Raw genomic sequence first — 23,665 nt, 5'->3', positions numbered from 1 at the left:
GCCAAGGGGCCTCAAACATCACACCAGGAAGGAGGCAAGAGGTGAGGAGGAGAGGAGGAAAACAGACCGGGGAACATTTTATAAGTGTGTGTGTGTGTATTGTAAGGGCATATTGAACTTTTCTTTGAAGCTCAGGTTAGTACTAGATTTAGGTTAGTGTTTTTTTCATTGCATTATGTTAATGAGAAAATAAAGAGAAAACATGAATGCATGAGTGTGTGAGAGTTCAGGGAGTCAAGAAGGTTTGTTTGCTTTACACCTCGAGCCTATTGTACATTTGATCTGAAAGCAGCAGAAAAACAACCTACTTCCCTTCCTCCAGCAGCCTGCCAAACGGATCTTTCCTTTCACTGTCATTCAGTGTGCGCGCGCGCGTGCGTGCGCACGTGTGTGTGCGAACGTCATCATGACAGCAAGGCAGTGCAAGAGAAGAACAAGCCGGAAAGGTATTTGCGCAGACACAGATATGAGCACTACTAAAAGAAAAGAGGCCCCTGTGTTCAAACTCTTCTTCTGCACTATCTGTGAAGTCTAGTGACAGAGTTAATGACAAACATGCTGCCCTAGATTAGGGAGCAGAATATCCTTCTCTGTGCTTCTAAAAATTAGCCTTTTTTCTCAAGAAAAAATATACCACTTACTCATGGTGAGCACTCAACATTTTAGATTGTTTCCGGTTTTTCATATGTGATAACACTGGTGTATTTCTTAGCCCTCCATTATCTTACAAGGCAGCAGCAATCCTGTGAGATTCGCAAGATTGCGCAAGTTGATCTTGGAGGTGATCTCCATTTATTCTGACAATAACAAATGAAATAGAAACATCACCGTGTAATAAGCTTCCAGCTCATCTCCCATAGGAGAATAGTCCAAAAGAGTTAGTAAGTGTGTGGAGCTAACAGCAGGGACTTTTGGACTGGCCAACACTGCCTTTATATTTACTCTGGATTCCATAAATATGAATGGACACTTTTCACTCTACAAACAAAAGTGTCTTGGCTCTCTTGATGATTTTCCTCAGACGTGGTATTAGCATGAACAGTGACAACTGACATATCAAATTAAGCGGCATTATGCTGTGTGACAGCAGGACAAAGCCAAACAATAAACATCAATAAATGGTAGTAATTGATCATAACATACAAAATTCTGCTGTCTGTAAGAGTAAATGCATTGGCTAAACCAGCATGAATAAATGTGCAGAAATATGCATCCATACTAAGGAACCTGGAGCTAAATTAGAACACCAAACTGCAATCAACTGCAGTGCTGCCAGCTCACTGTTTCCAGAGAGCAGAAAAGGTCAATTTAATGAGTGGAAGTTCTCTTTTATTCATTCTGGTCAAATGCTGTACAGTAAAATATTACTTTATACTTTGCTGCAAGCGTACTGCACCATCACTGAAAGTTCTCCACCAAACCTACTATCTCTTCTCTAGTATAAAACTGTACCGGACTGCCACACCTTCCTTAAGAGCCAGTTGCTCTTTCCATTCACCTGACCAGCCAGCGACTGCGGATCGCTGTCCAAACAGAGCACGCACTCGGCGTCCAACATCAACATCTGATCTCAGAGCAGCTCATGTCTCTCTAAATATAGCCAAGGGGAGGAGAAGGTTGTCGTGAGTCAAGCCAGCTGCTGTATTTATTATTTCTCTGTGTCACCTCTGACCTACAGGCAGAGGAAGGACTCTTGACTTTGAAAACAGCAGAGCTCTGTTTTAATTGCTGTCACGAGAGAGACAAAGGAAGGAAGAAAGCGAGAAAAAATGGTGGTGGGGGCTGTGCACATAAATATCACATAATAAACATTGTGGAAAATTTGACAAAACTTTTGTGTATCAACTAAATCTGTGTGGTTACAGAATTCTTGCAGCCTGTAAAGTTGTGCAGCTACTTTAAACACAATATAAAGTTTAAACTACTGGAAAACACATGCATTGTCTTATAATACAAATATAATACACAAATACTGACATAAAGCACTCAAATGAGACCATGAGAATTACGACTAATAGTCTCTGTCAGTACTAGTAACAATATTTTTTTTATATAATTAATAGGTAACTAGTTTAAGCTTAATTTAGCAAAATTGTTTACTATCTAATATACAGTAAAAAAAAAAAAAAGTGTCCTTTTTAGTGACTTTTTACTGATTTGGACCTGAAGAGGTTAAAATTTTGGAGTTCAGGGTGCCTCAAAGGTTGATTCGCTCCTCCGGACCCGTATTGATCATGGAGGTCTATGTGCAGTGATTATCTCTGTCCATCCAGCCAGGCAGAAATCCATACAGTAGCTGATCGGCATTAACATCATTAGAAACTGGTTAGGAGGGTAACACACTAGGCCAGAACCACCCAGAGCCACACACACACCCACAAAGGCAGTGTGTGATTACAGGCCCAGCGGTAGAGATCTAGATTTGGCTCCAGCATCGACCCGAAAATCGAACAGCCTTAAATCACACTGGTGCGCAACTGGACAGGCCGGATCGGGGCACGAATAGACACGCACCCACACCTACGCACGCATACACATCGTCCTTGCCCAGCAACAGGCCATGCTGGGTGCTCCTCTAATCAAGTTCATACACCACTAATTGGCGCCTTTCAGTATACAGTGATTGAGTCCAGTGGTGAGGCAGGAGTATGCAACTTCCTCCTCTAATTATCCAAGGGCAACCAAGGAGCAGCCAATCACATCGCTGATCAGCAGGACACAACAAGATGGGGATAACATGGAGAGTGTTTTTCTAAGTCTTTGTTTCCCATAAGCACCAAGAATCACACTCACTGATTTTTAACAGTTACTGGTTATAACAGCTTTAAATACTACATAAAGTACTGCAACAAAAAGAGAATAAAATATACTCATCATGTATTTATTTACAAGGCATGCACTCATGCAATATACTGAAGTGGTAGCAAGCAAGATACTGACCTTTCCAAGTGTATCAGGTACCACTCACAACACTACCTGTCCATGTTAACACAATTTTCTTCTCATTGCTTCTTAAAAAATTTGTTACCATTACTGAGTCCCAAACGGCTGCAGAGTAACACTGCCTGTCTCATGTAATTTTACATTAAATAATCCCAGTGTATTCAGGTACATAGATTAGTTGCTTCTTAGTATTAACAGGTATCCTAAGTTCAGGTACTGGTATTGGTAGACAAAAAGTGTTACATTCCTATATTTTACTACCACTAATACTTTATTATTTAATTTTGCATGCATACTTCCAGCACAAATACAGACCTAGATGATATCCATTCCCTTACATATTCAGCATATTCATCAAGCTTCCTTACCAACAGAAAAAACCCAAACCAAACCAAACCCCCCAAAATAAGAAAAAGTTACTTTTCCTCTGCATTAATATTTGTTTTTTCTTTACCTTATGAAAGCTAAGTCGATGCAAAGACTCACAACCTCACCTCTAAAAGGTCACGTCATTTTTTTTCATATCGCTTGATTTTTTTCTTTTGTTACCTCTCAAACCAACCCAAGTTGTGAAAATTCCCCTCCGATCCCCAGGCTTTCCCCTACCTGGCCTCCCGCTGTGTAGGCGGAGCCCTGAGGTCTATGTAGGTGATCGAGTTCACCTGCAAGAAACTGAGCAGAAGCAGGATGCATGTGGACGCCTTAATTCCTCATTCGTTACAAGTCCGTCAACCAAACTATTGCCTAATGCGAGAAAACAATTGAACAGCGCCTCTTTGTTGAGTGTTTGCCTGTCCCTGAGCTGATCATCATTCCTGGAATCACAAAGATGTCAGGATAACACTCAGTCCACTATTCTAGTAGTGATATTCAACACGGACACACACACACACACACACACACACACACACACACACACACACACACACACACACACACACACACACACACACACACACACACAGAGTCACAGAAACATAGTCACACTTGACTGCTGACGTCAGTTGTGGTTTCATAGCTGTCGCTGCAATGCCGATCGACCAGCATGCAGGCCTGCAATTATTCCCAGCCCAGCGCTCCGCTCACTGCAGTTTTGTTTTTCCACTAAACACAAAGGATGCTATGAAACACACTAAAAAGAAACCAGCTGGCTGAGCTTGTGGACGCAGTGGGATTTCTGCGGAGACGTGTTTGTTGTAGGAACGGAGAGGAGTGACTCCAGAGACTCGAAGTTGAGGCGTCCTGCGGTTCAGTGAGTTGAGCCGTCATCTGTGAATTGGAAATGATTTGGGATCAAGTCCAGGGAACAGTCATTGTCACATCAATATTTCCTGTCCTCAAATCAGGTCACATGCTTTGGCACAAAACTGCAGATGAATGATGGCACCCATTATACCTGTTCTGCGCAAACAAAAGCAGGTACTAAATAAACCGATAAGATCTCTGCTGCTGTAAGACAAGATCCAATCAGAGAGGAGAAACTGGAAAGATGCTTGGCATCATCATTATGTCACATATAAAAAAGCTGCATCTGGATGAGAGATTGAGTGAACACTGGAATTCGGACTAAAATCAGTTATAGCACAAATGTCAATGGGGTCAAATGTCAGTGTGGATAAAGATTAGTAGGGGCCGCTGAAAGCCTTACATACAGACGGGCTATGTTTGCCAACCACCTATTATCAGATCAAATTTCCATACTCAGTTACATACTTACAAAAAATTGTACATAGACCTTCAAAGAGAACTATGAGACAGGAGTTGAAAGCTCAGGTAAAAGCTAGAAAGTGGACCTTTACCAGCCTTTGGGAAGTAAGTGACTTTTTGTAAATGCAGTTCCTAAGGGGAAACACTTAAACAAAAGGATATAAGCCATGCTACATTTTTTTGGAAGAATATTTAATATTCGTGAGATCTGTAAACCCACTAAACTCACGCAGTTTAAAAGAACCCAGTGTGCATTGCAAAAAAATAGAGCCAACAGAGCCCCCACTGATATACGTATCAGTGTGATATGGCAAACATGGGGTGAGATCTGCCTGTGACAAGTATGAATTATACAGATGGAGCTGGAGAGAGAGAGACAGAAATGAATCCATCAGCACTGTCAGTGCAGGTGAGTAAAGCCTAAACAGCTGCAGGGGCATAATGAGAGCACTGATACTGTCAGCTGATACTCATTGCTGACTCATACTCACGGTGAGCACGACTTCAGTGCCCTGCAAGAGCTAACATTACTCTATTTACATTATGTTGGAACATACTGGCAGCTTACATCGACCTATGACCGCACGGAGAGTGAGCTGTGCATCACATCGCAGTGTGTTGACATGGCCTGAGGCCCACAGCGCTGGCCAACCTGCTGCAACACCACCAAAGGTCAGCTCTCATGACTGAACTACTGGGAGGGACAGGCAGAAAGCACGAAAAGTCAGTCGATACCTGCGCACACACTATTTCTGAGATTTCGGTCTTTGATTCCATGTTTGATTTCAACTAGTCACAGTGTTCATTGGGATTTCTCTCTGTGAATAAAAACAAAAAACAAAAAAAAAAAACTTTTTAAAAATTAGTTAATCACTCCTCATGTTGTGGTAGATGAATTTCATTTTCAAAAAGATGGCTATGCTCATACTTCTAGAGTCTAGTTTAGAGCTTCTGTGGTTTTATGTGTGAATCTAAGTATCCTGTCAAGAGTACTTTTGGAGACTGCTTTTTTCAACCCTTCACAACCTGCAGCTGGGACACAATAAAATTATAACAGCTTTATTGTGCAAAAAAAATGACTGCTTGTTAGGTCCACGGTTTGACATTTTTCCATGTGGATTTGGAACATCAGCACATGAATTTGACTGCCAGAAGTTTATATTTAGAAACATTACAGGTAACACACCTGGTTGGCATGGCAAACGCTTATGAGATCCTTACTATAATGCAACAGTGTAACAGTTTGCACTGTAGTAAGGATCTGACTTTGAGAGGCAGCACTTAAAAAAAGTGTGTCGCTTTACAAGCAGCGAGGAGCATTTCACCATGACTGTCAGCTACATGCAAAGACCAAACACCTCTGAGCTCAGCCACTGAAACCACTGCTATCAGCTTCAAGAGAGATCACACTGCAGCTCCAATTTATTGTATTCTATTAATTAATCTCTCTCTCTCTCTACATAATATATATACACACACACACACACACACACACACACACACACATTTTCTGTGGTTATACAGTACTTGTACAATGTTAAATCTAGCAAGATTGAGTTTTTTCATATATTTGTCCTTTTTTTAAAGGCTCCTGTCTTTAATTACTGCTGAATGAATGTAAACAGCACCATTATTATCACTTTTATTATTACTTTTAAAAAACTGATGAGTCTGGCTTCATCAGACTGAGGACACATTGATTTAAAGGACAATATGAGCAAAATTAGGGGCGTAATGTGCTCAGAATTCACAATTTGATATGAACCTCAGTTTTAGAGCAAAGCTTTGGTACATTTTTGTAATGGAAGAGAAAACAATACAGTGTTTGTAATGTCTAACTTTTTTTAATTTATTAAAAAATGTATATTCAGTAAGACCTAATTGGCCTAAAAATCAGGGCTTTCAAAGCTGCATTCTACAAATGTAAATGAACTGTTTCCTCTCAAGATTAAAATGAATATGACAAGTACAACATATTTAACTATTAAAACTCATAATGCAATTTTAGTTTCATAGAAATTTCATAAAGTAACTACGCCTTGCGCTCAACACATAGAACATTTAAAAATGGTACCTTGCCTGCTCAGTTCCCAAAGATAACCTTTCTAGAATGCTATGGTTGAAGAACAACAGCAGATGTACTGACATGATATTCAAGCCCAAAACCAAAATGATATTCAGGTAGCAATAATATATAACAGGTAAAAACAGCAAATTTTTAAACTAGAGAAACTGAAAATAAATGACAAATTACAATTAATTTAAAAAAAAAATCCAAGTCTGTGGTCTGTGGAGTATTTTTGATGCAACTACAGCTGAAACCTTTTTTGCTGTATAATCATTAGTCTATAAGAAAAAAATTACAGTAATTTCTAGACGAAATGATCTACATATTAATCAATAATTAAAACGATGTTCCAGGTAAAAGTATTGTTTAGAAGACTTACAGACATTTAAGCACTACCATGCTTAGTACCATGCACTACCATGCTTAGTACACTGTATACAGTACTCCTACTGTATACAGAGCACTTCAGGATCAAGTTATTGGCAGAAAATCCAGCAAAGACAGGACAGAACAAGAAAAGATGAAGTGTAACACGGTGCTATGAGTCGCTGTACAGTCTCAGCAGCCTCAGTAGAAAAAAAATCAGGACATAATTAGACGGGAGGTGAGTGATACATCGCCACTGACGCTTTTCTACTCTCAGCCAACTCCTCCTTAATCATAACCCTAAAGGCAAAAGCTAAATATTTGCATACATGTACTCTGAAGCCTTTCTGACAAAAGCAGCTGTAAAACTACCATCTGTAAAAAGTAAAGTCATGGTGGTGGAAGTAGTACGCTTCCCTGTTTAACAGATTTGGTAGATTATACTTCTGATGTATTGCTACACACACACACACATGTGGTTCATCCATCAGGCCTATAAATATGTCCAGCTCAGCATTCATTAGGTATCTGCCTTTGAATGTTTTTTTATTGGTGGGTTGACATTATAAAATCACTCTGACCCCCCTCCCTGCCAAACACGTCTGATGTTGTCATTACTTTCTGGAAGGTCAGCTTCAAAATTAGTCATATTCCCTTCTGTGACTCTTAAGGCAGCAAACACTTTCAGGTATACTCATCCAGAGAGAAAGGAGTGCGTGCAGTAACGCACAACGACGGGTCAACTATTCAGGTTTTTGTCCTTATATAGCGGTGTGGCTGTTTTTCTCCACACAATATTTCCACATCTACAACCTCTACATCCTTCTGCATCTACAAAAGAAATCAGAATCTAGAGTATCAGAGGAGTCAGTGAGTTATACTGAAAGTCATGCTGTATGAACACTATGAAAGACACACACACACACACACACACACACACACACACACACAGAGAGAGAGAGAGATTCACAAGACACTGATTCATAAATTCCGAAGAACCACATCACTCCATTTGATTCACCATTACAATAACAAAACCGCACAGACAAACTCTGGTGATTCGGTCAGTCTGTGCTAAAACCCACTGCGTCACTGCATTTTTTCTAGTTATATACAGATGTCACTCACTGTTCCTTTAATGTCCTGGAATGACATGATTTGGATCCGAGAGACAAAAAGCAGAACATTTGGACATAATGTAAACAGTCATCCTGAGAGGCTTGGTGTTGACTGTAAAGATACTATGCTGCTTAAATGATAATATCACAGTATTTGTACACTAAATGCTAAAATGTATTTCCGCTACACCTGGAATGATGGTCACTACCAGGATCTTACAGTGCTGTAGTTTTTGAGGCATATAAAATAAGATGATTCAGAAAATGACAAAAAGTTTGTGACAGGTGCTTCATAACATTTTCTTTTCTTTTACAAATTATGTCGAGATATGCCGAAAATTTTTTAGTAGCAAGGATTTGAAAAAGCAATTAAAATGCATGCATAAATATAAAATAATATGATACATTAATGTTGTTTGCATTAGGTTGATAAGATGGCCAAACACTGCAGGTGTTCAATATGTTGTGGGAGCCAATTTTACAGAAATGTCATGGACAGCTATTATGCACATACTAAAATCCCTACAAACCTTTTGTACCCCTAACTTTATCATAAAGTTATTTTATGTTAACACATGTGTTTGTCTGGGACAAAACTGTGAAAGAACTGAAAAACTTTCTTTAAAAAAAGATCAGACAGCACTGTGCTCAGGGTTGTGCAACAACAACATCTGGATTGAAACCACATCTGGCCTACCGCCTGCGCTTTTGAACGATGTCGATGGGACGGTTGACGGCGCACGGTGACCCACAGATATTCCCGTTTCGCATTTTGAAGTAGCGATCCTGGACTGAGGGGGTCAGATACACACAGTTAGTCGGTAAACTCATGTCTACAGTTTGTCTCCCTGCTGCTTTTGTTCTCCACTAATTGTCCTTTTCCTCCTCCGGGCGCTCCTCTGCTCCTCGGCTCCCGCGCGCTCTCTCCTCTCTCTTCACGCCACACCAGGTTTCCACTGACACACGGACAGACAGAGGAAAGCCCTCCTTGGTGTGTTGTGGCGACATGACTCCAGTCCAATGTGAGGAGAGGGTGAAGAAAGGAAAAGGGATCAAAGCAGTGTGAGCTTTAAAGAGTCATTTCCTCAGCGTCATGTTGCTGTTTCATGCGGTGAAACACAGAAAGCTAAACACGAGCAGAGCGTGAGGAGGTTGGTTTCTAATCCACGTTGAGGAGTTCAGAGCTGAACTCTCCCTCCCTCTGGAGACACACTCCTTTCTCCCTCCCTCTGTCTCCCTCTGTCCCCTCCTTCCAGGCACATGGACTACTGAGGCTTTAAAAAAGACATGAACTATTTGCATGTGCATGTACAGTATGTATGGGTTAGAGAGAGAGAGAGAGAGAGACTGATAAGGGGGTGTTTGCCTTTGGTTGTAGTAGCTGTATCTTGTGTGTGTGTATACTCTACTTAGTGAGGACCAGTTTCAGAGTTTCAGTGAGAACTTATGGCAGTCTTCATCTTCTGAGACCCCTTTTAAAGGCCTGTTTGAAGGTTCTGATTTGGTTTTAGGGTTAAGCTTAGAATTGACTTTAGGCTTAGGGCAGGGGCTTAGTTTAGTCTGTTAAGGTTGGGGTATGTTACATGTGCAGAGTGTGTGTGTGTGTGTGTGTGTAAAAGAAGAAGTGCGACTCCTATTTTAATTATTTGCAGGCTCAACAAACACACATGCTTCACAGACCTGATGCCTGTGAAGCATTCATGCCTCACACCTCTAAAATGCCATCACTTCATTTATCATATTAGATATTTTATCCTATTACTATCTTATTTTTTGCACATGAATTCTCCAATTGCTGTCATTGTAAGGTCATAGCGACCTTTGACCTTTAACAGAAAATTCTAATTATTTCATCCTTGAGTCGAAGTGAAAGTTTGTGCCAAATTAAGAAATTTCCTCCAGGTGTGACACCTACATCACATGGGATGGATGGACACCCTGACAACATGATGCTTACACTCATGGTTGTCCCCAGTGGGAAAATATGAAATAACTTTGTCAGATGAACAAAAACATTAAACAATGTTAAAGTACTTTCAAAACTCAAACCAGCACAGAAAAGTCCATTTGCGACTATAGCAAACATATTTAGTGCATCCGAGGAGCAACATTCAAACAGCAGTGTGTTGTGGATTCAAGTCCATATTTGCTAAATTTGTTATTTTTAATTATTTTAATCAAAAACATGAGAAATAATCACACGTGCATTCAGAAGCAGGTTTATAGGTTTATATTCTTCCCCTCTAAGTCAAATCTGAGCTTTAGCCTGCAGCAACTTTAGCACAGGAGCACCAATCAGTCTCACGACACAGAGCGATGGACTTGCTGGACCTGATGATCTCACCAACTGGTTGGCCCGCTGCTGTCGACACTGCGGGCAAATATTTGTCTTTTGAGACGCTGGGCATGAGGCTGGGTCGGACGTGTTGGCAGGCACATGGGAGAGGAGGTGGGGGGGCTTTAATTGTCAGACAGTTTAAAAAACGGTTGGCTAAAGATGCAGCCAGATGTTGAGACGTAGTGACACAAGGACAAATTTTTTTATCCTGATCTTTGAACTTGCAAGACACTATTCATGATGAAGGCTTTTTTTTTTGTGGAACTATTTCTCAGTGGCTGCTGTTCCCACACAGGCACCGATTTGGCTTGTAATTATCTTTAACTTCAGAAGCAGTTTCTGATTTTTTTAATCACTGAAGATTAAAACAACAGAAAGTTTAGTTTAATTATCCTAATGGTCTATGTCACATGGCAGGTATGCCTGCAGTTTATGTCACACTAATCTAAGTAAGTGTCTGAAACACCTCAAAAACGGTCTGTCTTTTCCTGGGACGATGCTGCTGGATCCGCTGTTCAAAATTATGAAAAAAATAATTGAAAGTAATCAAGAAACATGCCCATAGACACAAAAGAAGCTCACTTTCCATGTTCCCAGCTTATTAAACTATTATCCTTTATCCTGTGTGGCTGTAATCATAGCTGACCTCTTTCTAGCCTTCCAGCAGAACTGGGTCAGACGCAGCTGTTTTCCCTCTAAACCAGAGCAGTCTGATATGACGTTAACATCCTTATAAAAATAGTGCAAAATTAATCTGTTGCATTACCCTCATTCATAAACAAGACCGTAGGGAACCTGAACATCTTCAACTTGGTGCTTTCCTCCAAGGGGAATCGACACTTTTAGGGTTTATTTGTCTTGCACTTACAGCCAGATGCAAACTTTTCCTGTGCACAAGTCGGTGAGTATAACCATGTGAATTAAGCAAAAAAAAAAAAAATCCAACCGGTCAGTTGTCACTGATTGTGGAAACAGAATCACTGGCAGCAGTTTCAGTGTAATCAAACAAGCAAGCACACACTTGGTTTAATTTTGTAAATGCACACAGAGAAGGCCACACTACTGTCACTGTCAATAAAGACATAAAATATCCCAGCAACACTACAAACAGGCCTCCCCCAAACCCATAAAACACATTAAGACTGAATTCCCTTCTTTACTAGTCTACCACAATCAGACGATAAGATTCATCCCTTGGTTAAGGTTTCCCTTCCAGCCATCTGGCATAAGGTTTTCCTAGAAGGCTGTTCAGAATAACAACCTGGACCAACAAGGCCACTTCACGTGCCTTCATCTAGCAAAGCACTGACTCCTTGGACCTACAATTAAAGATGTGGGTGAACCACGGCAACATCTGTCCACCATTAGTGTTAAGCATGACCAAGCCCATGTGATGAGCCACATTTCACTGCACTCTGAGAGACAACACCCTCCAAATAAAGGTGATGTGTGTGTGTGTGTGTGTGTGTGTGTGTGTGTGTGTGTGTGTGTGTGTGTGTGTGTGTGTGTGTGTGTGTGTGTGTGTGTGTGTGCGCGCGTGCATCAGGTCAGTAATATATATATATATTACTGACCTGATGAAAAATGCAAACCCTTCAAACCCTTTCAGTGCCAGTTTTCTTTTTTTTTAAATAGGTGTCAGGTATTGCTTGTACAAGAATGGGATGTCAGTGTGATTGACCAAATTCATTGTCAATCAAAAAAAAACTAATTCACTTGCTTATTCCACAACAATAATGTGATCAATATTTTCTGGTTTCTAAGGGAGGGTGTAACTGGAACAGCAACAGTCCATCTGGGTGTCCACCTAATAACCATGTTACAGTTTTTGGCATCAGACCATTTTTGGTCAGGGACACGTCACTGTGTGCCTGGTGTTTTCTGGAAAGTCTCATTTTCACACTTGCTTCTTGTTCATTTTCCTGCATTCCAGTTTATCTTGGAATGCAGTTTCCCAGTTTATAGTGATGCTGAGTTGATTAAATGGAACGCAAGAGACTGTTAACTAACATGGTATTACTAGAATGCAGAATATTGTCAAGTAACTGAAAGCCACAAAGCACAGCGATACAATTTACTCCTTTAACAGGCCTATCACACCTCCCTACTCCTGCATTTTTTCACTGCTCTCTCTTAAAGGCCATTTCTAATATTGGGAAACACGGAATTAACTTTTCTTGTTCAGCATGCTGTGATTTCTGGTATCACACTCAAATATTTGTAGTTAAACTAAATGAAAACTCCTGTTTTTTTCTCCCACCAATGCTGGCCTCTGTCCTTGTGAAATGTTCCTGTGTTGGACCTCTAAACAGATGCCAGCATGGAGATTTGCTGAGAATGAGGTGTTTGTGAGGCCGCTGTGTAACCAAATCCAGCAGCCAAATGACTTCCACGGCCCAGCTGGCTGCTGGCTCCTATGACATTACCTCTGCTAATGAGAATAAGCTGCGAGGGAGGAGTGTCACGAGCATGTGAGCGTGTGTGTCTGGAAGTGTGAGAAAGTGTTTGTGGAACTTTTCTGTACAGTAAAGATCTGTTTAACTCCTCCTTTAAAGATCTCTGAGTGCAGTCTGAGCGTGTATTTTCTACAGTTAAAGACAGGAATGGATCCGAGTTCACCACTAACATCCATTTCAGAAACAGTGGCAGAGATTCTTGCGCCACCTTGTGCAGAAATCTGAGGTGACACACTGAGATGCACAAACTATAAAATAAAATTTTTTACATCATTATTTTTCTAAATGCATTCACGCCACATGGTTTATAACAAAGCCTTAAGTACTACTACTACTACTACTACTATCCATTATTTATACCATTGTTGATACAGTAAGCCACAGTGTGCCAGACTGAAATGAGCTGACAGCCCAGCAGAGGTCGCTGTTTGCCTGTAAACCACATGGAGGGATGCAAACGCACATGCACAATCATAAAAACAATGCAACAGATCTCTGCACTCGTTAACACAAATGAGGATAGAAACCGCAATCATTTTAAAGCATCAGTATCACGACATCTACAGTTACCTTGTACCGACAGATAGTGAGGTAAATATCAACAGGACATAGGATGAAAAGTAAACTAAAAAAAAAAAACTCCGGCCAAGAGACTGCCAGTTATCAGTATTAATCCACAACTAAACTAAACAAATATCACATCTCTACTTCCAAGAACTGATTTAACATGAGCCCTGTAGGCCAATCAGTTGACCCAAAATGACCCCAAAGCACTCTTTGGTGGAACAATCAATATGGATTTTGTGATGGGTGGCTATGGCAGGTTGCTGGGTGTGTGTGTGTGCACGCAAGGAACGACAAACACGTGTCACATTCACGTGTTATTAGTTGCCAGTCTCTGGTGGGGCTGGTGGAACTAATCTAGGCTCGGGGGGGTTATTTTGGGGGTCTGTTGTGTTATTGTTACTTCAACCCCCCCACCCCACATCTCTCCTGCCCTGCTTGGACTCAGCTGTGGCAGCACTGGGTCAAAAGTCAGACCTAATAGAAACATACTTGTTATAAATTGAGACTAACAGGTAACAGGTTGCCTGTATTATGCTGATTTTCAAACTTTACATAATCTGTCTTTTTAAAGCTCCCCTTGGAAACCACTCTGTTCATCAAATCATGAAGTAGTAAATATTCCAATATTCCTGACTTATAAAATATTTTAAAAAATCAAGATTGTGACACTGAAGCAAACATCTCACACAACATAGGATCTCTGCCATTGTTGGCACTTGCCTTCACTTCCAGCTCTTTCTCTTATTTTGGTTTAATTAAAACAAATCAAGTAACACCAAGTTGAGTTTAGGAAGGATTTTTGTAATTAAAGCAGGGCTGCTTCCATTAAAGGATTTCTGAGCTATGTGATGAGAGCCACAATTACAAAATAAACAGCCGGTGAATTGAACCAAAATGCACCCCAATAAGTTTACTATCCCGCTAAAAGTAATACTGGGAGTAATACTTAATGTAAAGATGTTTAGGAGGGGCTTCAGCTGTGGCCTTTCAAAATCCCTATCTTCAATTTGTTAGTTATTATTTCTAGTCTTCTGAATCTTAAAACTGTAATGTTTTTGCTGCAGGTCATGGCAGTGAAGGTGTGGCTTTGCTGAGATGTGATGTGGGCGGCTGAGTCAACTACTGAGCCTGCAGGAGAGTGGAAAGCTTCAGCCCTCTGAGTTCACCTCAGTTTTCCAGCAGGGAGGACAGAAACAGGCACGAGCACCCGAGTTTGAATGCACACAAAAGCACAACAACACACACAAAAACAAAAACAAAAAAACCCCACAAAAACACAACAAGGATCTACAGAAACAAGTTGAAAACATGTATAAGTGAGAGCATGTGCATCTAACTTGCGTACAACTTAAGAGACTGAGCAGACGCACAGAACATGAGACAGCAGCAAGCGTCACATCTATCCAAAACATCCTCCCTCTGCTCAGAAACATCAGTCAGAAAGGTGTGTTATTCACACACTCATTTAAACTCTTTGAACCGCTTCATCTGCAGATCATCAAACACTCATCCGAAGGCTCCCGTGTTCAGCCAGCAACATTTGTGTCAGGATATCGTGCAATAAGATGTGTCTGACTTGCAGCAAAAAACAGGAAGTCTGTTGGCTGAAACTTGCCACAAACACAACTTGCTTCCTCTGAAAGCTGCTGGGTTTAATGCAAACAAATACAAAAATAGTACACCCTAAAGACCAACAAATCATACAACCATCTTATTTACGACATCACACAGTACCAGCTTTGCAAATAATGTATCAGCATTGTTCATGAAGTTGGCACTACAAAATTTTCTTCAATCTGGTGAAAAAGTTCCCCCAAAATTTCATAATATCACCGTTATAATATTTATCAGCTTAATCTCTATCATGTTAAGTAAGTGCAAATTATGTGCCAGCTCGCTGCTGCTAATTAATTTAAATCAATCAAAAAAGAAACAGTGACATCTCACACCAGGGCACATGCATCATCAACAAAAATGGTAATCTATTCTCTATGTTCTTTGTTTATTACTGTAATAGTGACACTACAAGTGCTGATCTTTGAGCCAGTCTTGCTGAGCAGCTTGTCTGAACACTCCCTCTCATGAATACGAGCACTGGGAAGACGCGGGATGCAGAGTTTAGGAACATACCCCAAGCACGAGTGTCTCCGACCGTGTCCGAAACCAGTCAGCGCTCCTTTCCTTGCCAATCGGAGGTCTTTGTTCATTGTCCCTGACTCATATGAGACACTTTGGGCTGTAATGAAAATAAACTGCACATCTGATCTGAGCCTCTTATAACAGTTCTTCACAATTCAGCTATTTTTCTCCCGCAGACCCCCGGGAGGATCTGGATTGGCTCCATGAGGGGTTTTTTTGGTGCGATAATTCAAAACACATGAAGGTTCCAGGTGAGAGGCAAAAACAAAATGGAAAGAATCAGATCGAGAGCAGATCTTCTGTGCCTCAGGATGCAGGAAGAACAGTTGAGGAATGCTGCAGAGTTCCTGTACTGAGGTCTCAGGCAAGCCTCAACAAGGCTGACAGGAGTGTGATATTCAACTGGTCTCCAGAAGCAAGAAGCACACATGCAGCTGTTGTAACTGTAGACTTAGCTTAATTGAAGGATTTTCCACAGTTGTCTGTCCTTTCTCATTGGTTTGTTGTTGTAAATACCCAAACTAATCCCAGACACGATACCGACAGCATTCCCGAAACGGTTTTTAGTAGTACATCTCCAAATTGTTTGGTAAAATACAGCCAGCCTGCAGAGAAGTCAAAAACTTTGAAAGTAGTTTTGTTTCTCTACTTCTCTTTCAAGTACTCACTCACTCACTCACTGTTTGCAGGAAAGGGGAAGGGTTGAGCTGTCTGTAAGAGCAGTGAGAAACTGTGAAACTGCAGGGTAGTGTCAGCAAGGGTTGACCTCTTCCTCTGGTGGTGCGAGCGCTGCAGGAATCCTCTGAGGTTGCTGCGGGAGCTGAGGAAAGACCACCATGAGCTCCGGAGTCTGTCTAGTACAGGATATCCAATGTCAAGATGTTCAAGTTACAAGCTGATCGTCTTTCAAGCCACACAAGAAAACCTCAAGGACTGAAAATACTCCCACATTTAGAGAGTTACCGGGCTACACAACATTTTGGTGTGTCCCAACTTGTTAAAGGGAGATCTGACTCTACTGTGTGGCTGGCGGGTGTTTTTGTGTCTGGCAGAGCTAGCTTGACGCAGCTTTCGTTGACACGTGAGATCAACATACCGCCTGACCCGATACCCTCTTTCTGTTGCCCCGCAGCTACATAATTATAGCAGTTATTGTTAGAGTTGGTGCTGGGCAGGGTGGCAACAGGGGTTGGGGGCAGAGTGAGAAAACACTTATGAGGATTGACAGCAAAAAAAAAAAAAAGAAAAAAAAAAAAAAGATACACCATGAACAATGTTGAAGGATAAACTTTACCAAACAACTAATCCCAACAACAGGGAGAAACAGAAGAAAGCTCTGGGTAAAACATTTGCAACTCATGTAATCATTAGCCTAATATTCACTGGAAAGTTTCAGAGTCAAAGACAATCTGAAGTAGGGCTGCAACCAACTGCACCTGTTTTTTTCCTTTCATTACAGATTAATCTGCAAGATTATTATTTTGATTAAACAATTAATTATTAACAGTCATGTGAAAAAGAAAGTTTTCACAAGTGCTGTGGAAAACTAAGTAGGAATTAAAAGAATAAGTATCAGCCAGGAGATGCTAATCAAATGCAACTGATCATCAGGACGTGTGAGCACCTCTATAAAAACACGTCCCAGCAAATTCACCCCAAGGTCAGACCGTTCAATGCTCAGAGAAACTGCAAAAAAAAACCTAAGAGCTCTATCTCAGATTCTACAGGCCTCCGTTAGCATATTAAATGTTAAAGTGCATGACAGTGCAATTAGAAAAAGACTGAACAAGTATGGCTTGTTTGGAAGGGTTCCCAGGAGAAAGCCTCTTCTCTCCATAAAGAACATGGCAGCACAGCTTAGGTTTGGAAAACTGCACCTGAACAAACCACGAGACTTCTGGAACAAAGTCCTTTAGACAGATCAGACCAAAGTGGAGCTGTTTGGTCATAATTAACAGCACCACTTTGGTGAAAACCAAACACAGCACAAACACCTCATACAAACTGTCAACCATGGTGGTGGAGGGGTCATGGTCTGGGTTTTGTAGCTGCAGAGACTGGGTACCTTGCAGTCATTGCATCAACCATGAACTCCTGTGCATACCAAAGTATTATAGAGTCAAATGTGATGCCATCTGTCTGACAACTAATGCTTGGCCCAAACTGGGTCATGCAACAGGACGATGATCCCAAGTACAGCAGTAAATTTACATCAGCCTGAAAAATAAACGAATCAAACGTTTCAACGGCCCAGTCAAAGTCCAGACCTCTACCTGATTGAACTGTTGTGGTGGGACCTTAACAGAGCTGTGCATAAATGGATGCCCACACACCTCAATGAACTGAAGCAATGCTCTAAAGAAGAATTAGAAATTTATAAAGTCACACAGGAAATTATTACTTCAGGTTATTGCTGCTAAAGGTGGTTTTACAAGCTAATTAATCATGGGGTGTACTTTTCTTTTTTCACCTGACTGTATGTTCATTATCATCATATTTTTATAGCACTTTTAAATCAGTACACACACACACACAGTGGACATTGTGGGGCATTTTGTGGCTTTCAGCATCTTGCCCAAAGACGCTTCAACATGCAGAGTAAAAAATCTGGGAATCAAACCCATCGTACTGTTTAGTGGACCTGCTCGACTCCCTGAGCCACAGCTGCACTTAACAGCTGCTACGCGGTCATTTAAATATTTGTTTCCATGCAAGTTGCCGACTACAACCTGGTGAGCTGCATGAGATCCACAAGCAGCAGTGTTTCAGCCACTGACATCGTGTAAAGGTGAGAGTAAACTGACAAAAGATTAAAACCATGTTGTAACCTGAGGGACTCTGCAGCAAGATCTCATAATACAGAGTTCACAATACTGTACATCTTGATGTGTCATTAGTGATGGCCCCCTTTTGAATTTTCGAAACCTTTTATTGTTTTTGCAATCATTGCAGAAACTGAATTGTGTAAGAGCGGTCATAAGTGATATAAATGGAACATCAGTGTAACTATATATATATATATATATATATATATATATATATATATATATATATATATATATATATATATATATGACTACATAAGTCACGTTTTCCTGTCTTTTTTATTTCCACACTGCTGACAGCAGAGAGGACTGGCCTTTGAGAGCAGTGAGGGCAGAGCCTGTGCAGCTACTGACACACCAACAAATTTTTAACAATTCATTTTCAGACAGAGGGACACTTGTTGCATGGCAACAACCAAAGCCACCACAACCACTTCCCTAAACACTACATGAACGCTGCAAACTAAAATAAGGCATTGCATTGATAGATAATTTATCTTGTGGCTTGTGCACGAACGTAAAGAAGCTCATAAGCTAAACCAGACTAAATAAACTTAACCTGATGTAACAAGGAAAATAACAAGTATAAACGGCCCCAGCTCATTTAAACCCAAGTGAGAGGTGCTGTGCTCACCTAACAGCACATTTTTCATCTCACAGGCTTTATTATACTAAAGAACATCTGTTCTTCACATTCACTTTTCTTCAGTTAAACATTTAAATAAGTCTGATGCATGTATTAAAGCGCCTTCATATTCCTGATTGCTTGTAGGCTTATTGTTGTAATCTCAACAATCCAGCTTTAAGTCTTGTTATCCTCCTTTTACTTAAAAAAAAAAAATTATAAGAAAAAGTTTGAACAAATAATTAAACTCACTACTTCCTCCAAAGCAGTTTAATTAGAAAGAGTAATTGAAATATTTTGAATTTTAAACAGCTTAAAGCTGCATTTTTGTCCTTAATTTCCAGTCTTGCTTGGGTTTTTAATTTCTCCTCAGTGTGGTTCATATTTTATTCATGCTGGCACAGAGACTCACACACCTGACATGGCGGGGGACTGCACCTCAGGCCAGGGAAGCTCACGACAATGAGAAGTTTAAACATTACACGGGCTGGCATCAGAATGACATCAGTAAAATGTCATGACTGATGACGTAAATCCACGCAAAATGTTTACAAGCTGCTTCCTCTACATGGTTACAGGCAGACCGCCAGGAAGGCAAACAGTCAGCGGGGAAGGGGGGGCACCCAGGTTTCATGTTTATCTGACGAAAGACAGTTTAATTTGCACACAAATGGATCGTGACAGCGTGTGGGAGCTTTCTTTTCAGTACAACATAAATTCGCAGCCTCTATAATTAAACTGATCGGTGAAAGGTGTATTTATTGAGACTATTATTACCATTTTTATTTGTACATGACACTTGAAGGTTAGTTGTTTTATATTCTGACATCTCGACCCTAGAGTGGCATCATTACACAACACATTATATTTGGGAAATGAACCCTTAACAATGGTGTTGTTATACATTCAATTTTGATCTGTAAATTTCAGCCTTTTATCCTTTTCTCCTGTTTTTGGTTTTTCTAAGCTGTGTATTACACTTAGCATAAGAACATTGATTATCTTTTTTTTTTTTTTTAAGAAATGTTTTGGTGAGAAAAACTAAAAAAGACATGTATGAAATCTGTGGTCATCTTTAGGCAGTTCTAATACTGCTTGTGTGCAAAACTGATAATAACATGGGTTAAAATTAAAACCATGAGAAGAAGAATTAAAACCACCCAGTGATGCTGCTGCAACAGCCAACAGCCAGATGAAGCTGGTTTAGTTGGGCTCACGGTGACAGCATGCTAATAGAAAAAAAAAAATATATGAGTTAAGACAACCCTATTAAGAAAGCTACAGTATATAAAATTAGACTTCTCAATGTTGAAGCCACTTTAAATTGAAACAACTCAGATCATCAAGCAACATCATAAGCAGTTCTATTATAAGGATAAAAACATCTTCCTTAAATGATTTTCTACATATAAGTGACGTTAATGCTTAAAAGCATTTGGCAACATTTGCACCTTTGCGACCCTAAAATAGATTTTATTGATTGTTTTCATACATGAGAGAAAAATGAGGGCTTTAGACTCTAGGGTGACTTTCACAGCTTTCTCAGAGTTTCCGCAGTTGACCTCCTGGTCATGATTACGTCCATGGAAACTCTAAATACGTCACTACCCACCACTGCTGCCTTTTCCTTATACTACCATAGTGAGTTTCTCTTTGGAAAAAAAACAAAACAAAAAAACTTCAGTGAATGACTTCATAAGATCACTCTGATATTTATACTTAACATACATTCCTGAAATGACCTCATTCATCAAACTCTGAACATTTAGGCTCCATCATTACTTGAACAAAAATCAACCGGCTCAATCTTTTCTGAAAAAGGGGGGCACAGGCCGCCTGCTTTCAGACACAAGGAATGAATAAATAAGTGAAGGTGCAGCATTAAGCATCATCCTTATGTTTATTGTGGTGAGCCGCCCTGAAACCCTTCAGACTTCAGCTTTGTCTCTGCTAAACAAAAACCTCAAGTCAGAGAGAAGCAGTCCATCTGCTTGTATAGGAACCAGCACTACACGCAGGCTTTGCCAGGATGGCTGAACACCTTAGGCACAAAACAAGACCCTCTCTTTCATTGCCATAACAATAAGGCCCTTTGAGATGACACCGGTCCCGACGTCAACAAAATCATGATTTCCCACAGTTACCTTCTCATCAGACAATGGGGCTTTTTTGCCACAGCCAACCCATGACACATACTGTGATGACGTGAAAAAGCAGTCTCTGTGAAACATGCCCCGTTACCTTAGAGCTGCTGAAAAAACACTGGCCTTACAGTTTACTGGAGTTCAGCAGAGTTCAGTTAAGATGACCTCTGAATCCCAGCCTCCATAATTATCTTGTCGATGTACAGCTACAAGTGTTCTACACAGAGCCCTACATAAGCTAACCATGTTATTAAATCCATGACATAGCCTTCTTATTATTAACACTACCTGGGTGTGTGTGCCAAGGTGAAGCGGCGCTGCAAAGCAATGCTACGGTTCACGAGGAGCTTGCGGAACAGCAGCGGTGAGTGGCGGGGGGAGTCCCGAGGAGAGTCACAGGGGGACATCCTGGGAGATCCATAAGGCGAGCCAGACGGTGACTGTGTTTTCAGCTTGGTGGGCTGAGGGCTGCTGAGTGGGAAAGAACCAGCTTCCCCAGAGCTTTCCAAGAGGGTTTTGCTCATGCCGCTGTGTAAGGGGTTTAACAAAGTGCTCTTCCTATGCTGATCTCTGGTGCAGCTTTCTAACCCTTGTCAGAGAGTCCAAGTCATCCATCTCAGTAGAGCAGCATTTTTCAAGGGAATTAGTAAAAACAGCTCTCGAGCTTGTCTTCTGATGATGTAGCTCACATTCAGAGACACTTGTAGGAGTCTCTAAATTCTTCAAATCCACTTTTGCTTTACGGCTTGACAATCTTCATGGCTTTTCTCAACAGAGCCACCTAAAAGCCCTGTTGATGGACATGGACACGAGTGCAGCAGTGTGCCCTCCCCTCAGCAGTAAGCTCTGTTTACATAGCGCTGAGCTGTGCCTAAATATGGCCAGGTCTGAATTATAGCGTTGTTAGCTTGTACCACGGGTGAACTAGCTGTGTCCAGCGCTCACTTAATGGAGTGAACCATTTTACGTCAGCTGCCTTCTTCAACTCATCAGTACAGAAACATTAGACAGTGATTACAGCTCTGACTGTGTAGACACATGCCAGAGCTGTGCGGTGTCAAGAGGCCACAACCTGGATAGATTTTCATTATGTTGGTGACTGGGGGCCCCACTCCGTTTAAAAACAGAGCCCGCTTGAGATAAAAGATAAGAAGAATCCTGGAAATGTCACTTAAACCTTTACTGGTATCTCAAGTGAGTAGTGTTTCCCATCAGGGTTGAGGGGTGATAGAAAAACAGAGATCAGCTCGAGTTTCATCTGTGACCCACAGACAGCCAGTGACCCAAACCTCCTCTGCCCCAAACAAAACTGAGTAAAACTGAGCCAAAACACTCAAACTGAACTGTACTGCTTGTACCTAAACATTTCCCTTGATAAGAAGCATCCTATAAATACGTGCTGCATGTACCTTACATACCTAAGTTAATCTATCAAACATCTGAAGGACAGGTTCACTTTCAGGCAATCAGGGATCATAACAGTTGCCATAATCATCAGCTGCATGACAGATGAATTGATCCTGATATTCATCACTGATGCTTTCAGGACTGTGGCAGACAAAAGCAAATCTAACACTGGAATATGTGACGACAGTCTGAGAACACACGTTTTTGTAAGATCTGGTTAAATCAGTACATGTCTGTCTCAATTTTACAGCCCACATATCAGAAAAATAGATTGAGGAAGGAAAATCACAAATCACATGCTGACTCTCAAACATTCACTGTTTAAATACTGGGTGAACAAGAGCCTCAGCCACTAGTTAAACAGTTATAATTAAACAGAACTCGTTCTTTTGATTCTCGACCAAAGTGTCTCTGTAAGTGTAAAGTGTTCAATGCTGTGCTGGTTCTGCACTGCAATAATCACATATTGCCTGTCAGTCAAAGAGTACAACCATAAAGTGTTTATGCAAGACTTTTAGTTTCGGGGTTTTTTGTGTGTAGGGTTTTTTTTCTTTTCTTTTGTCCATCATAATAACATGAGACCTGCACATATAATGTGACTATGACAGCAAATGTTAGAGCTATTGTAAGCTGCAGTACGGGCTAAATCACTTTTATTAATAGCATAGTGCCACCAAGGGTTGAGTTGTGTGATTAATACTTAAATCTACAATTACAGCTTTTTTGATTTGACCATAATGCATCTAAATGGGATTAATACCTTCATGGAAAAAAAATAAATCCGGCCATAATTACCCTTGCTGCCACAATGTCTCTTTGCCTCTGCATCCATTTTAATGACGCATTAAAGTAACAACAGTGAAGGGCTCTTGAGTTTGAGGGGCTGCCTGCCAAAGTACTGATTTAACTCAGGAGGGGCTGCAAGAGGTCACTGCAATGAGCTCATGAACAAAAACACAGCT

The 23,665-nt window shown here is 40.8% G+C and overlaps 1 protein-coding gene across 5 annotated transcripts in view; it reads right to left on the bottom strand.

The window, feature by feature from the left end:
- pde4cb (phosphodiesterase 4C, cAMP-specific b) overlaps nt 1–23,665 on the bottom strand; it is a 107,035-nt gene that overhangs the window by 23,805 nt on the left and 59,565 nt on the right. Inside the window, exon 1 of one of the 5 annotated variants that reach the window (XM_030726985.1) lies at nt 8,900–9,354. The exons of 3 other annotated variants lie outside the window; for them this stretch is intronic. In XM_030726985.1, the coding sequence (XP_030582845.1) occupies nt 8,900–9,033 (134 nt within the window). In that variant the 5' untranslated portion in view covers nt 9,034–9,354. Of the gene's footprint in view, nt 1–8,899; nt 9,355–23,665 lie in introns of those variants that run through there. One more of the 5 variants, XM_030726986.1, reaches the window with a different exon arrangement.

Source organism: Archocentrus centrarchus, chromosome 4, assembly GCF_007364275.1.
Source record: "Archocentrus centrarchus isolate MPI-CPG fArcCen1 chromosome 4, fArcCen1, whole genome shotgun sequence".
In the NCBI taxonomy this organism is placed as follows: Eukaryota; Metazoa; Chordata; class Actinopteri; order Cichliformes; family Cichlidae; genus Archocentrus; species Archocentrus centrarchus.
This window is presented reverse-complemented; position numbering and strand designations above follow the sequence as displayed.